This window comes from Erinaceus europaeus, chromosome 11 (assembly GCF_950295315.1).
Source record: "Erinaceus europaeus chromosome 11, mEriEur2.1, whole genome shotgun sequence".
Classification (NCBI taxonomy): domain Eukaryota; kingdom Metazoa; phylum Chordata; class Mammalia; order Eulipotyphla; family Erinaceidae; genus Erinaceus; species Erinaceus europaeus.
This window is the reverse complement of record NC_080172.1, coordinates 55,423,101-55,438,069: the sequence shown is the minus strand read 5'-3', so window position 1 is coordinate 55,438,069 and position 14,969 is coordinate 55,423,101. Positions and strand designations below refer to the sequence as shown.

Genomic DNA, 14,969 nt, shown 5'->3' with positions numbered 1-14,969 from the left:
CGTTTCCGCTCATTTCACTTTGTCCAGGTGAAGCTAAAGGAGACCAAAACAGCAGAGACAGAGACACTGCACTCAGTACCTTGTTCCTTGCCATTCTCCTTCTGCTCCATGGACACAAGTGCCGAAAAGTGGGCTTGATCGTAGGCGAGCACCAGAGGGGAGCGGTGACACTGGCTGGTTGGGACCTCCAAAGGCAGATAGATCCCCCCAAATGGGATGGGGGCAAATGCTGCAGGAAACCATGAAGACTGTTGTTAAGGCAATGATCCTCCCTTAACAGCCCCCTTTACCCTACTATGTCAACTTGAGTCCCCCTTTTTACTCCAACTTCTGTTTAACAAGTGTTTTCTAAGCAGCCAGAGAAACAACTTAATTGGTAGAGTTTGCTTGCCTCAAGCCCTGTATCAGAGTGGTACTCTGGCTTCCCTCTTTCTCTCATATGAAATAAATCCCCCCCCAAAAAAAACTTTCCTTCCTGCTGCCCTCCTTCTCTCTCTCTATCTCTTCCTCTCTCTCTCTACCAGAGCACTGCTCAGCTCTGGTTTATAATGGTGCTGGAGATTAAATGTGACCTCAGAGCTTCAGGCTTGACAGTCAGTCGTTTGCATGACCAGTAGAATACTATTTCCCTAGCACCAAAAATAATTCTTTCTTAAATCTCAATTAATCTTAAACGTTTCCTTCTGTGTCTGAGAATTCTGCATTTGCCTAAGTAACACTTTGTTTATCCGCTCCCCTAGCCCTACCTCTACTGCCCCAATCCGTATACCCCCAATTCTTGCTTTCCTGCCAGAGCCTAGCACAAGACTCCGCATGCAGAGGGTACTCAGGTGCCGTGAGGCCTGACTCACCTTCCCCTCCAGAGTCCCTCAGCATGGTATCTGCCACGACAACGATGGGTCTCCTCAGCACATGGGCAAGGACAAAGACGTGGAATTCTTCTAGGCTCTCATATACAGGCTCCTCGGAGCTCTCCACTCTAAAGTTGCAGGAAGGGAAAAGGAATAGAGGATGCAGTGGAAGGAAGAGGGGGAAAAAAAAAATAAAGCAAAGACCACTGAAGGCCAATTCTACAAAGGGGAAAAAGAAAAACTTCCTTCACTGGTTTTTCAGTCTGAAGACACAGCTGATTATCTTGGCTCTACAGCTGCTTCTACTTCCATTTGATATTTGTTGGAAGTCCAATAAAGGAGATTTGAAAGCTTGAGGGTTAATGTAGTGTTAGAATCTGGAGGCAAGCCTTTCTTAATACCTATCTTGTTCATAATGTCCTCTAATTCTCTCTCTTTTTTAAAATTTCTTTATTGGGGGATTAATGTTTTACATTTGACAGTAAATACAACAGTTTGTACACAACATTTCTCAGTTTTCCATGTAACAATACAACCCCCACTAGGTCCTCTGTCATACTTTTTGGACCTATACTCCCCCACCCACCCACCCCAGAGTCTTTCATGTTGGTGCAATACACCATCTAATTCTCTTTAACTGGTAGTTCAATACAAAAGCTATGTAGCCCCATCCTGTTTACTTTAGCCACCACAACCGCCCTCATTCTGTTCTACAAAGAAAGAAAATATGTGGTCTGGGAGGTGGCATACTGGATAAAGCACTGGACCCTCAAGCATGAGGTCCCAAGTTCAATCCTCAGCAGCACATGTACCAGAGTGATGGTTTGTTCTTTCTCTATCTCTCCTCCTATCTTTCTCATAATAAATAAATCTCTCTCATAATAAATAAAAATCTTAAATATATATATATATATATATATATATATCCCTCTCTCCATGTTCCCTTATATTTGAAGAATAGCCTTGAAATCACTCAGTAGCCAAATAAAAAATGTGTAAAATATTTACTATTCTTTTTTTTTAAAGTTTTTAAATTATTTTTAAATTTATTATCTTTTATTGGATAGAGACAGCCAGAAATCAAGAGGGAGGGGGGTGAAAGAGAGGGAGAGAAACAGAGAGAGACACCTGCAGCCCTGCTTCACCACTCATAAAGCTTTTCCCCTGCAGGTGGGGACCAGGGGTTCGAACCCAGGTCCTTGTGTATTGTAATATATGCACTCAAAAAGGTGTGCCACCATCCGGCCCCAAATATTTACTATTCTTTATCTCTTCAGTTAGTTCCCTGGCTTGGCCCAAAGTGTCCTCTTCTACAACTCTTCTGAGTGTCCCATCTCTGTCTCTTTTGGTCTATTTGTGATCTCCTACTCTTGCCTCTCTTCCCTGGATTACTGCCTGTTTCCCTATCTCATGACCCTACACTTTGTCATCCATCCTATGCACCAGTGGGTTCAAGAGCACAGATTTACCCTGAGTCAAACTCAGATTCCAAGATCACTGGCTTCCCACCCTCTAAAACAAAGTGATTTGACATGGGGTGCAGATGTCTAAGCCTGACCTCTAACCAACTCCACTGGATTTCCTTAGGTGAGGATCTAGAAATATAAATTTTAAACCATCTTCCTAGATTATTACATTAAAGTTTGGATGGGCCATAGTTTTTAACCTTTCTCATAGAAAATTTCAGAAAAAAAAGATCTAAACATATTCCAAGCTGTAAAGATTTTCACCCTAAGGCCTCATGTGTCTATCACATGCTTCAATAATTACGAATGTGAGGTCAATCTTTTTTTACAAAAAGTATTTACTTATTTATGACAGAGACATGAAGTCCTGCTTCACTGCTCATGAAGATTTTCTGCTGCAGTTGAAGAATGGGGGCTTGAACTGGGATCCTTACACATGGCAACATTCTCACTCTACCAGATGCGCCACCTCCTGGCCCCTTCATGGTCAATTTTATTTCACTGAGACCTTTATTTTTATTTTTATTTTTTTTTGGTCATCACTAGGGCTTCAATGTTTTAGTAGGCCAATTTTTTCAGATAGAGACAGAGAGATAGGCAAATAAAGACACCTCAGCACTCAAGCTTCCCACAGTGCAGTGAGGGCTGAGTATGAACCTGGGTTGTGAGCTAGCTTGCCTGTCCAAGACTTTGATCTGTGTTCCTATCAGCCCCACTCCATACTGAAATGGGAAAACCATCAGACAGGGAATGAAAGAGGGAGGGGAAACTGCTGTGGTTTGTGGTGGGTCTCCACTCCCGAGGGAACTGCCCCATTAATGGCTGGCTTCCACTTCCACTTCCATGTTCCCATGCTCTTGACTATTATTCCCAACAGTCAAGTTTAAAGTCCCCACTGCTTTTGCACTCACACTACCAAGCCTGAATGCCAGGCCCATTCTGCAAAGCCAATAAATAGACTGAGCCTACCTAGTGGGTAGAAACTATTGAACCCTTAGGTATAATAAAACATATTCCTTGCCCTCCACGTGGTTCTCAGTCTCATTCATGGCCCAATTGGAGCTGTAACAATACCAACCAATTATTTTGAAATAAATCCTAGACATCGTATCATTTCACCCACAAATATTTCAGTTTTCAACTCTAAACAATTTTTTAGGATGTGGTAACTTACAAAAATTATGTATGGATGGATGTGAAACTACCTCTGAAATTTTATGCTTTTGTGAAACAATGTCAAATCACTAATAAAAAAGAACTCCTTTTAAAAGAAAACCACATATTGTTATATGGAAAACTTAGAAATGGTATGCATGTACAAACTTTTGTGTTTACTGTTGAATGTAAAACATTAATTTCCCAATAAAGAAATTTTTAAAAAAAAGAAAACCATAACACTAGTGATGTCACACTTGAAAAATAATTCAACAGTAACTGAACATATATAAATTGTCCACACATCCCCAGCTATTTTATAATGTCCAGACATTCCGACTGGCTGTGTCTCTGAAATGCCTTAGAATTCTAGGTTTCTTCTCTCCTTTACTTTCCTTGAAATTTATTTATTGAGGAGACTGGGTCATTTTTCCTATAGTTCCCTAAAGTCTAGAGAGGATAAGACACTTTAATTCCTTGGCATGGGACAAGAGTTAAGTTTACCACACACACACACACACACACACACACACACACACACACACACACACACACACACACACACACACACACACAGACTGCCCAGTTCCTTCCATCATGCTGGACTCTATATTCCTGAACTCCTTGTGGCTGCTGGTGCTTTACAATTCTTTCTTGCCATTACTTCCCTCTTTCCTTTTTTCCTTTCAGTGTTAACTGCTGGGGCTCAGTGCCTACACAAATCCACTGATCCTAGCAGCCATTTTTTCCTTTTTCCCCTTCCCCTTCTATTTTATTCAGTAGGACAGAAAGAAATTGAGATGGGAGGAGTAGGTAGAGAGGGAAAGATAGAGACTTGCAGATCTGCTTCACAGCTTACTAATTGCCCCCACTGCAGGTGGGGAACAGGGGCTGGAACCCAGGTTCTTGTACAGGTCCTTCTGCATAGTTCTATGTACACTTAACCAGGTGTGCCACTGCCCAGCTCCTGCTCCCCTCTTTCCTTTTAATACTCCCTTAACACAAAGCTTTCCAGACACTGAGGACTCAATTGAGAGTACTTCCTGTTTCCCTATTTAGCCACACTTACCCACCACAGTTGACTCCATTGGTACCGAGGTGCATGCGTGGTTCACTTGAGGCAAGCTTGATCAGCTCATTCCATTCCTTCTGCCACTCATCCTCTGTGTAGACCAGCCCCGACTGTGTCAAAGACAATACGTGAAGAGCAAGAACTTAAGAGTCCTGGTTCAAGAGGGAATGGCCATCCCAACTCATCAATTGCTCTACTCTCACAGCTTACAATTTGTATTGCAAAGTCAGATCTCCTCCCCCTTCTATACTCAAGACTCAACAAGATAAGTGGTTTTGATCTTTCTCTCATACTCCTGTATCTACATTCTTTTCCAACTACTTTAATTTGTCTTCTGTTTCTGTACCCAAGCCTACTCACCTCATCCTCAACAGACACTTTACCCAATAGATTCTGGCAAAGGACAACAATGATTTAACTAAAATAATGTGAAGTACTCAATTTTTACCATGCTTTACTTTCATGTGGTGTTTATATTTTAATGTTTTTAAAACTTTATTTTATTTGCTAGAACAGAGAGAAATTCAAAGGGAAGAGGATGGAGAAAGAGAGGGGGGGCACCTGCAGCACTGTTTCACCACTTGTGAAGCTTTCTCCCTGCAGGTGGGGATTGGAGGCTTGGGCCTGGTCCTTTGCATAAAGCAATACATGCACTTAAACAGGTCTACCACCAGCTGGCACCCTCCCCCCCTTTTTAGATGTATTTATGAGAGAAGGTGAGAGAGAACCAGAGTATCACTCTGGCACATGTGATACCAGGAAAAGAACTCAGGACCTCATACTTTAAAAAGGCCAGTGGCTTATCCACTATGACAGATAACTCCCAGGCTGCTTGGTCTTCTTCTTCTTCTTTTACTATTTATTTCCTTTTCGTTGCCCTTGTTGTTTTTATTGTTGTTATTAACGATGTCATTATTGTTGGATAGGACAGAGAGAAATGGAGAGAGGAGGGGAAGACAGAGGGGGAGAGAAAGACAGACACCTTCAGACCTGCTTCACCACCTGTGAAGCAACTCCCATGCAGGTGGGGAGCCAGGGGCTCGAACTGGGATCCCTATGTGGGTCCTTACGCTTCATGCCACGTGCACTTAATCTGCTGCGCTACTGCCCGACTCCCTTTTTTTTTTTTTAACTTTCTTCTCCTCTAGCTGCTTCTTTGATTTTTTAAAAATTATACTATTTATTTATATATTATTAGAGATAGAAATTGAGAGGGGAGGAGGAGGTAGAGAGAGAAAAAGAGGGGCCAGACAGTAGTACAGCAGCCACACATGGCTCGAAGTACAAGCACCCAGAGTAAGAATCCCAGTTTGAGCCCCCAGTTTCCCAGCTGCAGGGGGGTTGCTTCACAGGCAGAGAAGCAGATCTGCATGTACCTTTCTCTCCCTGTCTTCCCCTCATCTCTTGATTTCTCTCTGTCCTATCCAGCAACAAGGGCAACAAATAGGGAAAAATGGCCTCCAGGAGCAGTGGATTCATAGTGCAGGCACCGAGCCCTAGCGATAACCCTAGCAATAATCCTAGAGGCAAAAAAAAAAAAAAAGAGAGAGAGAGACATATAGCCCTGCTTTACTACTCATGAAGCTTTCCCCTGCAGGTGGGGACCAAGGGTTTGATCAGGTGCACCACCACCTGGCTCCTCTCCTCTACCTTCTACATTACTTCTTTCTCTAGCCTTTATGAACTACCCCCAAAATACTGGTGTTGTGTCAAAAAATTTTAACCCTGATTCTTTGTTAGGTGATTTCTCAATTCCCCAATCTCACTGACTGTCACCCATAAGTTCAAGAATTTAATGTCCCCTCTAGCTCAAAGTTTTTCTTAATGTCTATATTCATACTGAGTTGCTCACTGGTGAAGGAGGGATGAGGAGTGACAGAACACTCTGGCAATGTCATGCTAGGGATCAAACTCAAGACCTTACGCTTTTTCAGTTCCATGCTCTAGTTACTGACCCACCTCCAGGGTTGAAAGTCAAAATTGAATTTCTATTGCTTCAATAATATACTTTTTTCTTCCTTTCTCCCTGCCCCCCCCCCCCCCATTCTTTCTTTCACCTCCAGGGTTATGGCTGGGGCTTGGTGCCAGTACTACAAATCTACTTCTCTTGGTGGTCAAATTTTCCGTTTTATTGGATAGGACAGAGAGAAATTGAGACGGGGGAAGATAGGGAGAGAAAAAGATAGACGCTTGTAGGCTGCTTTGCCACTTGTAAAGCATACCCCTTGCAGGTGGGAGACCGGGGTTCAGACCCAGATCATTGCACAGGTCCCTGTGCTTTGTACTATATGCACTTAGAGGTGCGACTAGACTCAGCCCTCTTATGTTTCTACTTAACTGAACAGCACTTACCATCACCAAGCATCTAAGCTAGAAACCAGGGGGATTAACTTTGTTAAAATTTGCCCCCTTTTCTTCTACCCATATCTGGACCCCTTTAATATTTGTTTGTTTGTCTGTTTAAAAGTGCCAACAAGGTTATCATTGGGATTCAGTGCCTACACCATAAATCCACTACTCCCAGTGGCCATTTATTTTATCTGTTTTGGACAGAGACAGATAGAAATGGGGGGGGGGGGGCGTGGAATGGAAAGAGAAAGAGAGATGCCTGTAGTACTATCACACTCATGAAGCTTCCTTCCTGTAGGTATGGGCTTGGGGCTTAAACCCATGTCTTTGTACATAAAATGTGTTCCACCACCTGGCCCCTAATCAATAATATGATGAACTCTTAGCTCCTTTTACTAGTTTAAACTATATATTCTGATCCATTTTCAAGAAATGTACTAAGAAAATTTTCTGTTTGTTTGTTTTTGCCTCCAGGGTTATTGCTTGCACCACACCACAAATCCACTGTTCCTGGAAGCCATTTTCCCCCCTTTTGTTGTCCTTGTTGTTTTATCGTTGTTGTGGTTATTATTGTTGTTGTTATTGATGTCACTGTTGTTGGATAAGACAGAGAGAAATGGAGAGGGGAAGACAGAGAGGGGAAAGAAAGATGCCTGCAGACTTGCTTCACACCTGTGAAGCGACCCCCCCTGCAGGTGGGGAGCTGGGGGCTGGAACCGGGATCCTTATTGCCGGTCTTTGTGCTTCGCACCAAGTGCGCTTAACCTGACCCCATGTTGTTTTATACTTTGGAATTCTTGTCTACATTGTTCCTTCCTCCTGGACCAGCCACTCCTAACCAGTCTCTCAACTAAGAGATCTCCAGTATCACTACTCTATAGAGCCTTTCCTGCCTCTCTGATATACTGCTTATTATTATTATTAATAATAATATTATTAATCATTATTATATCAGACCACTATACAACTCTGAGTTATGGCAGTGTGGGGGATTGAGCCTAGGACTTTAGAGTTTAAGAGACAAAAATCTTTTTGCATAACTATTATGCTATCTCCTCTACCTTGGACCACTTCTGTTTTGTCCTCACTCCTGAACTGCTATGCAGACTTCAATCATAAAAATCATAGCTTAGTCATCTTAGTCATTTTGAAAAATTAGAAAACTGAGGCTCAAGAAGTCAAATTCTTGTTCATGGTACTTGTCAGGTTCATGGGAGTCGGGTGGTAGTGCAGTGGGTTAAGCACAGGTGGCGCAAAGTGCAAGGACCGGCCTAAGGATCCTGGTTCGAGCCCCCCCACTCCCCACCTACAGTGGGGTCGCTTCAAAAGCGGTGAAGCAGGTCTGCAGGTGTCTATCTTTCTCCCTCTCTGTCTTCCCCTCCTCTCTCCATTTCCCTCTGTCCTATCCAACAATGACAACAACAACAGTAACTACAACAATAAAAAGAAACAATAAGGACAACAAAAGGGAATAAATAAATAAATAAATAAATGTTTAATATATATATATATATATATACTTTAGGAAAGGCATGGTGATTTGGGAGATAAATCTACTCTACTACCTTTGGCTTACCCTAATAGTGAAATGAATTTAAACTCTTTAACATAGGCCACTAATAGAAAGAATTACAGTGGAAACAGGAGAGGCATCAAGAACTAATTTAAAAAGAAGTAAAGAGCTGAGCTACTGAGTACTTTTTACTTTAATGAATAAAACATGCCAGAACTAGCTTCATTTTGTAAAATGCCATCACATTAGGAATCTTAAACTTTTTCCAACTAAGAAGAAAAGGGGGTGCTAGGTAGTAAGTAGTACAGTGGGTTAAGTATACATGGTGCAAAGCACAAGGACCAGCCTAAGGATCCCGGTTCAAGCCCCGGCTCCCCACCTTCACAAGCAGTGAAGCAGGTCTGCAGGTGTCTAACTTTCTCTCCTCCTCTCTGTCTTCCCTATCTCTCTCCATTTCTCTCTGTCCTATCTAAAAACAACAACAGCTATAACAACAATAACAACCACAACAAAGGCAACAAAATGGGAAAAATGGCCTCCAGGAGTAGTAGATTCTTACTGTAGCCACTGAGCCCCGGCGATAGCCCTGGAGGCAAAAAATAAAAAAAGAAAGTGAGAGAGGAGAAACAAAAAAGAGGAGAAGGAGGAGAAGAAAATAAGCACAAGAAGAAGAAAAAGAGGGAGGAGGAGGAGAAGAAGAAAAGGAACAATGCATGGATTCTATCTCTGGGTTATTTGGATCATTCTGATACGTGATTACTGACATACACACTACAGAGTAGGGGAGGAAGCCTCCCTCATCTCAGCTACTGTTTCCTGTTTTTACTCACATAGCCACTAGATGGTGTACTCTTCTAGTCTGATTATTATTGGGCATTATCACTAATTTCAACACAAAAGGAGGTCTGGGTAACAGCTCATTTAGTTTGTTTGGCGTTTGGTACTGGCTAAGCATAGCTCCTGGCCCAGCAATCCTTTTCCCTCTTCCCACTTCCCACTTCCATTCTATATGAATGATCAGAGTTGAGGCCATGTTTCTATCATGAGACTTTCACTGTGCTGAGCAAAAGGAGTAAGGCAAGTCCTTGTTCACTAGACACTATTCTCTGCATGGTTTTCCCCTGGGACTTTGACAGGGAATAGGCGGCTAAATAAATAAGGACTTAGGTATTTGCTGAGTTTCCTGATTAAATATCATCATAATCTAACCTTAGCTTTAATTGCTGGAACTGGGAACACCTGTTCTCTAACTCTTGGTGTGTGTTTTGAATGCAGTAGGCAAGAAAGCAAACTTTGGGCTGACCCTAGATCAAGCAAAAGAAACTCTATATAAAGTTCTGCCCACCTCAACTGGAATCCATGAAGGTAGGTGGTAATAAAGTTTGTCCTTACTCCTAAGTAATAGGTGCCACTGTGCCTTTATCTTCTTCAGGAATCTAGTGGAGCTGACTGGTTAACAACAGGATTCAGACCTTAATATAACTCTAATTTTTAATTTTAATAACTGGGTTCTCTGTTTTTGAGAAGGAAGTATAATGCACTCTATACATATTAAATCTTTAGAACAAAAAATTCTAATAGCTAAAATAAACATTCAAGAAATAAAATAAACATTGTGGTCAGTTGTGACAGAACAATACATGGGAGAATTTTTTTTAAAAAGATTTTATTTATTTATTAATGAGAAAGAGGAGGAAGGAGAGAAAGAATCAGACATAACTCTGGTACATGTGCTGCCAGGGATCAAATTCAGGACCTCATGCTTGAGAGTCCAATGCTTTATCTACTGCACCATCTCCTGGACCACTACATGGAGAAAATTGATGGAAAGAAAAAGGAAATTTTCTTAAGAGATATTTCTATATCCAATGCCAGAAGCAGTCATGTACATGGCAAAAAAAAAATACACAGGAAGAATTAAAGATAAACATAGAAGACAATCAGAAAAGCAATGGGAGAGGAAACAGGGAGGAACCCATTATCTTTTTATAAATTTACACTATTATTGTTATAGGGATGCGGTCAGCAAAACTTTCCTGCAAAAGACCCGACAGTAAATCCTATAGGGTTTGCAACTACTTTATTCTATTGCTGTATCAAGAAAGCACTAACTAGATATTTACAATCCAAACTCAATTTAATAGGCAAACTTTTCCAATTTTTAAACAAAAAAGAGTATATGAAAGACAAGAGTATGTGACCAAAAAATTTAAGACATTCATATTTCTATAAGGGCTGAAAATATACTATTTAAGAATTGGTCCAGTTTTATTGTAAGTAAAAAAAAAGAGAGGGCTGGATGGTGGTGGACCTGGTTGAGTGCACATGTTACAATGCACAAGGACCCAAGTTCAAGCCCCCGGTCCCCACCTGCAGGGGGAAAGCTTTATAAGTAGTGAAGCAGTGTTGCAGGTGTCTCTCTCTCTCTCTCTTTTCTCTCTCCCTCTCTCTCTCTCTCTCCCCCTTCCCTCTCAATTTCTGGCTATCTCTATCAATCAATAAATAAAGATAATTTTAAAAAGAAAAAAAGGAAAGAAAAGGAAGGAAAAGAAAGAAGAAAAGAACAATGAAGAAATCCTATAAACTGACACCAGCAGTCCCAGGTTCAATCCCTAGCACCACCATAAGCCAAAGCTGGGCAGTGCTCATAAAAATAAGAAAAGAACACCTAGAATTGCTAAAACCATCTTGAGGAAAAGAAATAGAAATGGAGGCATCACTCTCCCAGATCTCAAACTACATTATAAGGCCATCATCATCAAAACAGCCTGGTACTGGAACAAAAATAGGCACACAGACAAGTGGAACAGAATTGAAAGCCCAGAACTAAACCCCCACACCTATGGACATCTAATCTTTGATAAGGGGGCCCAAAGTATTAAATGGAGGAAGGAGGCTCTCTTCAATAAATGGTGCTGGGAAAACTGGGTTGAAACATGCAGAAGAATGAAACTGAACCACCTTATCTCCCCAGAAACAAAAATCAACTCCAAATGGATCAAGGACCTGGATGTTAGACCAGAAACTGTCAAATACTTAGAGGAAAACATTGGTAAAACACTTTACCACCTAAACCTCAAGGACATCTTTGATGAAACAAACCCAATTGCAAGGAAGACTAAAGCAGAAACAAACCAGTGGGACAACATCAAATTGAAAAGCTTCTGCACAGCCAAAGAAACTATCACACAAACAAAGAGACCCCTCACAGAATGGGAGAAGATCTTCACATGCCATACATCAGACAAGAGACTAATCACCAAAATATATAGAGCTCAGCAAACTTAGCAACAAAAAAGCAAATGACCCCATCCAAAAATGGGCAGAGGATATGAACAAAACATTCACTTCAGAGTAGATCCAAAAGGCTAACAAACATAAGAAAAATTGCTCTAGGTCGCTGATTGTCAGAGAAATGCAAATAAAGACAACACTGAGATACCACCTCACTCCTGTGAGAATGGCATACATCAAAAAGGACGGCAGCAACAAGTGCTGGAGAGGCTGTGGGGACAGAGGAACCCTTCTGCACTGCTGGTGGGAATGTAAACTGGTCCAGCCTCTGTGGAGAGCAGTCTGGAGAACTCTCACAAGGCTAGACATGGACCTTCCATATGACCCAGTAATTCCTCTCCTGGGGATATACCCCAAGGATTCCATAATGCCCAACCAAAAAGATATGTATTATGTTCATATGCTATGTTCATAGCAGCACAATTCATAATAGCTAAAACCTGGAAGCAACCCAGGTACCCAACAAGAGATGAGTGGCTGAGAAAGCTGTGGCATATATACACAATGGAATACTACGCAGCTATTAAGAACAATGAACCCACCTTCTCTGACCCATCTTGGATGGAGCTAGAAGGAATTATGTTAAGTGACCTAAGTCAGAAAGATAAAGATGAGTATGGGATGATCCTATTCATCAACAGAAGTTGAGAAAGAAGAACAAAAAGGGAAACTAAAAGCAGGATTTGACTAAATCTAGAGTAGGGCACCAAAGTAAAAACCCTGTGGTGAGGGGGAGGGTGGACATTCGGCTTCCCGGGGTGGTGGGGGGTGGGGTGGGTGGGTGGGGTGGGACACAGTCTTTTGGTGGTGGGAATGGTGTTTATGTGCACTCCTATTAAATTGTAGTCATATAAATCACTATTTAATTAATATGAGAAGGGAAAATTGATTGTATGTCTCGAACTTTTTAAAGCACAGACTGAGTCTTTTTAATACATAGGCTGAGTCTTTGATATGTTTACTTTCTCAAAAGCTTAGACCAGGGAGAGCAGAAGCACCCGGTTGCACAGATATATACAAGATGTTGGGTATTATACAGCAAATCCTAACAAAGGAACTTTTCAAAGTTAACCCGATTACCAAATAATGTGATGATAACAATAACTACCCATTGTCTTCTATTTCCTCTATAGAGCCTGTATTTCCCCCAGTCCTGGAACCTTAGGGTAGGGTGCATTTTCCTGCATGCTTCTCTCAATTCATATCAAATAATATGCATCCGCCAATCACAACCTAATCAACGCAACGAGTGCCACCTCAGTATGCTTCACTTCAGACTGTGTCCAGAGACTTCAGGTGTGTTCAGCTTCATTACTCGGGTGAGACCTTTCCTTTTATAGTATTCTCTAACTCCATTCCAGATGGTTCACTTCCTAATAAAGTCCCAAAACCTAGATATAGACCAGGTCCCCTGAGATAGAACATATGTTCACACATATCCATAAACTAGGGCAAAATATATACCTGAAAGCAAAAGTACACAATAGTCTGCAGTGAGTACCCAACACTTCATCCGCACTATTCCAGCCTTTAGGCTCATAATTGTTCAATAATTTGTTTGGCTTTGTATGTTAACTCTCTTTTCAGCTACCAGGTTCCAGATGCCAGTATGATGCCGACTAGACTTCCTTGGACAGATGACCCCACCAATGTGTCCTGGAACTCAGCTTCCCCAGAGACCCACCCTACTAGGGAAAGAGAGAGGCAGACTGGGAGTATGGATCGACCAGTCAATGCCCATGTTCAGCGGGGAAGCAATTACAGAAGCCAGACCTTCCACCTTCTGCAACCCACAATGACCTTGGGTCCATAATCCCAGAGGGATAAAGAATGAGAAAGCTATCAGGGGAGGGGATGGGATATAGAGATCTGGTGGTGGGAATTGTGTGAAGTTGTATCCCTCTTATCCTACAGTTTTGTTAATGTCTCCTTTTTAAAATAAATAAATTTAAAAAAAAAAGAAAGAAAAGAGGGAGTCAGGTGGTAGTGCAGCGGGTTAAGTGCAGGTGTCACAAAGCGCAAGGACCAGCCTAAGGATCCCGGTTCAAGCCCCTGGATCCCCACCTGCAGGGGAGTCGCTTTACAGGCGGTGAAGTAGGTCTGCAGGTGTCTATCTTTCTCTCCCCTTCTCTGTCTTCCCCTCCTCTCTCCATTGCTCTCTGTCCTATCCAATAATGACTACATCAATAACAACAACAATAATAACTACAACAAAGGTAACAAAAGGGAATGAATGAATAAATAAATAAATATTTTTAAAGAAAGAAAATCCAGTAATCTAGTTATATCTCATCTTGTGAAAAGTTATGGCTAAAGGCTTACTCAGCAACTATCAGTGGATGAGCACAAGGTTAGGCAGCTCTTCTGTAAACCCAGGCTTTCCCTACACCAGTTTTCAGAACTACATCAGAGGGAGTTGTTAGTTGCTTTTCCTACAACTTTCAAGACAACAGAGAAATAGTTAACATTGCCCAAAGCACAGGCAGTGATCACTTCTCTACGGTAACCTTAGGAGTCAGCTCCATCACCTCCTTATTCTGCTGTGTTTGCTGCCACCTCCAGCGGCGCTTCAATGCTTCCTTCTCAGCTCCCTTCTCCATGAGTGCGTACAAAGATTTCCGCAGCACCAAGTCCCGATCGTGAAAACCCCACATCCCTGCAGCAAGAAAGTAAGATGGTGAAACCCCTTACCTTGACTCAGTTCTGCCTTTTTGTTTCTGATAATCTAGGAATTCCCTGAACCTATATAAATCCTCTGTTCCCTGCAGACTTTCAAAGATGGACAGAGATAAATAATGAGAGATAGAAAGAAGGAGAGACATCATAGCAACTATTTTGCATGGTGGTGCCATGTGATCCTGGGGGCTCAAACCCAGGTCCTATTATTGTAAAGTGTGAGACACACTACTAGGTGAGCCATTCCCTATCACTTAACTCTCCTTATTTTAATACATAGACTCTGGTATTAAGGAAATCAGAGTTCAAAGAAGGCTGTTATGACTTTGTGGAAAGGTACTTGATGAAGAAAAGAAATGATGTCTCTACTCTGCAAGTTCAGAAGCTTTAAGATTCTGAAAGTGAGAGCTACTCACTAATATACAGGCCTCTGACTGGAAGAAACCCTGACTCCTGATGCAAATTTAACAAAGTAAATATAGAGCAACAGCAGAAGGCAGGGGTATCTAGCATAGTGGTTAGGCAAAGAGACTCATGCCTGAAACTCCAAAGTACCAGGTTCAATCCCCTGCACCACCATAAGCCAAAGCTGA

The 14,969-nt window shown here is 41.8% G+C and overlaps 1 protein-coding gene and 1 long non-coding RNA gene across 8 annotated transcripts in view; one reads left to right on the top strand and one right to left on the bottom strand.

Annotated features, from left to right (window-relative positions):
- LOC132541371 (uncharacterized) overlaps positions 1-14,235 on the top strand; it is a 38,095-nt gene extending 23,860 nt beyond the window's left edge. The window contains exon 3 of the long non-coding RNA XR_009552573.1: positions 13,288-14,235. This is a non-coding gene — a long non-coding RNA (uncharacterized LOC132541371). The remainder of the gene's footprint in view (positions 1-13,287) is intronic.
- OTUD7B (OTU deubiquitinase 7B) overlaps positions 1-14,969 on the bottom strand; it is a 46,752-nt gene that overhangs the window by 9,986 nt on the left and 21,797 nt on the right. For 4 of the 7 annotated variants that reach the window (XM_060201766.1, XM_060201768.1, XM_060201770.1 and 1 more), the window contains 4 exons: positions 14,208-14,356; positions 4,542-4,654; positions 852-979; positions 80-229 (listed from right to left, as the gene is read on the bottom strand). In XM_060201766.1, coding sequence (XP_060057749.1) covers positions 80-229; positions 852-979; positions 4,542-4,654; positions 14,208-14,356 — 540 coding nt within the window. The remainder of the gene's footprint in view (positions 1-79; positions 230-851; positions 980-4,541; positions 4,655-14,207; positions 14,357-14,969) is intronic. The other 3 variants (XM_060201767.1, XM_060201769.1, XM_060201772.1) reach the window with 3 other exon arrangements.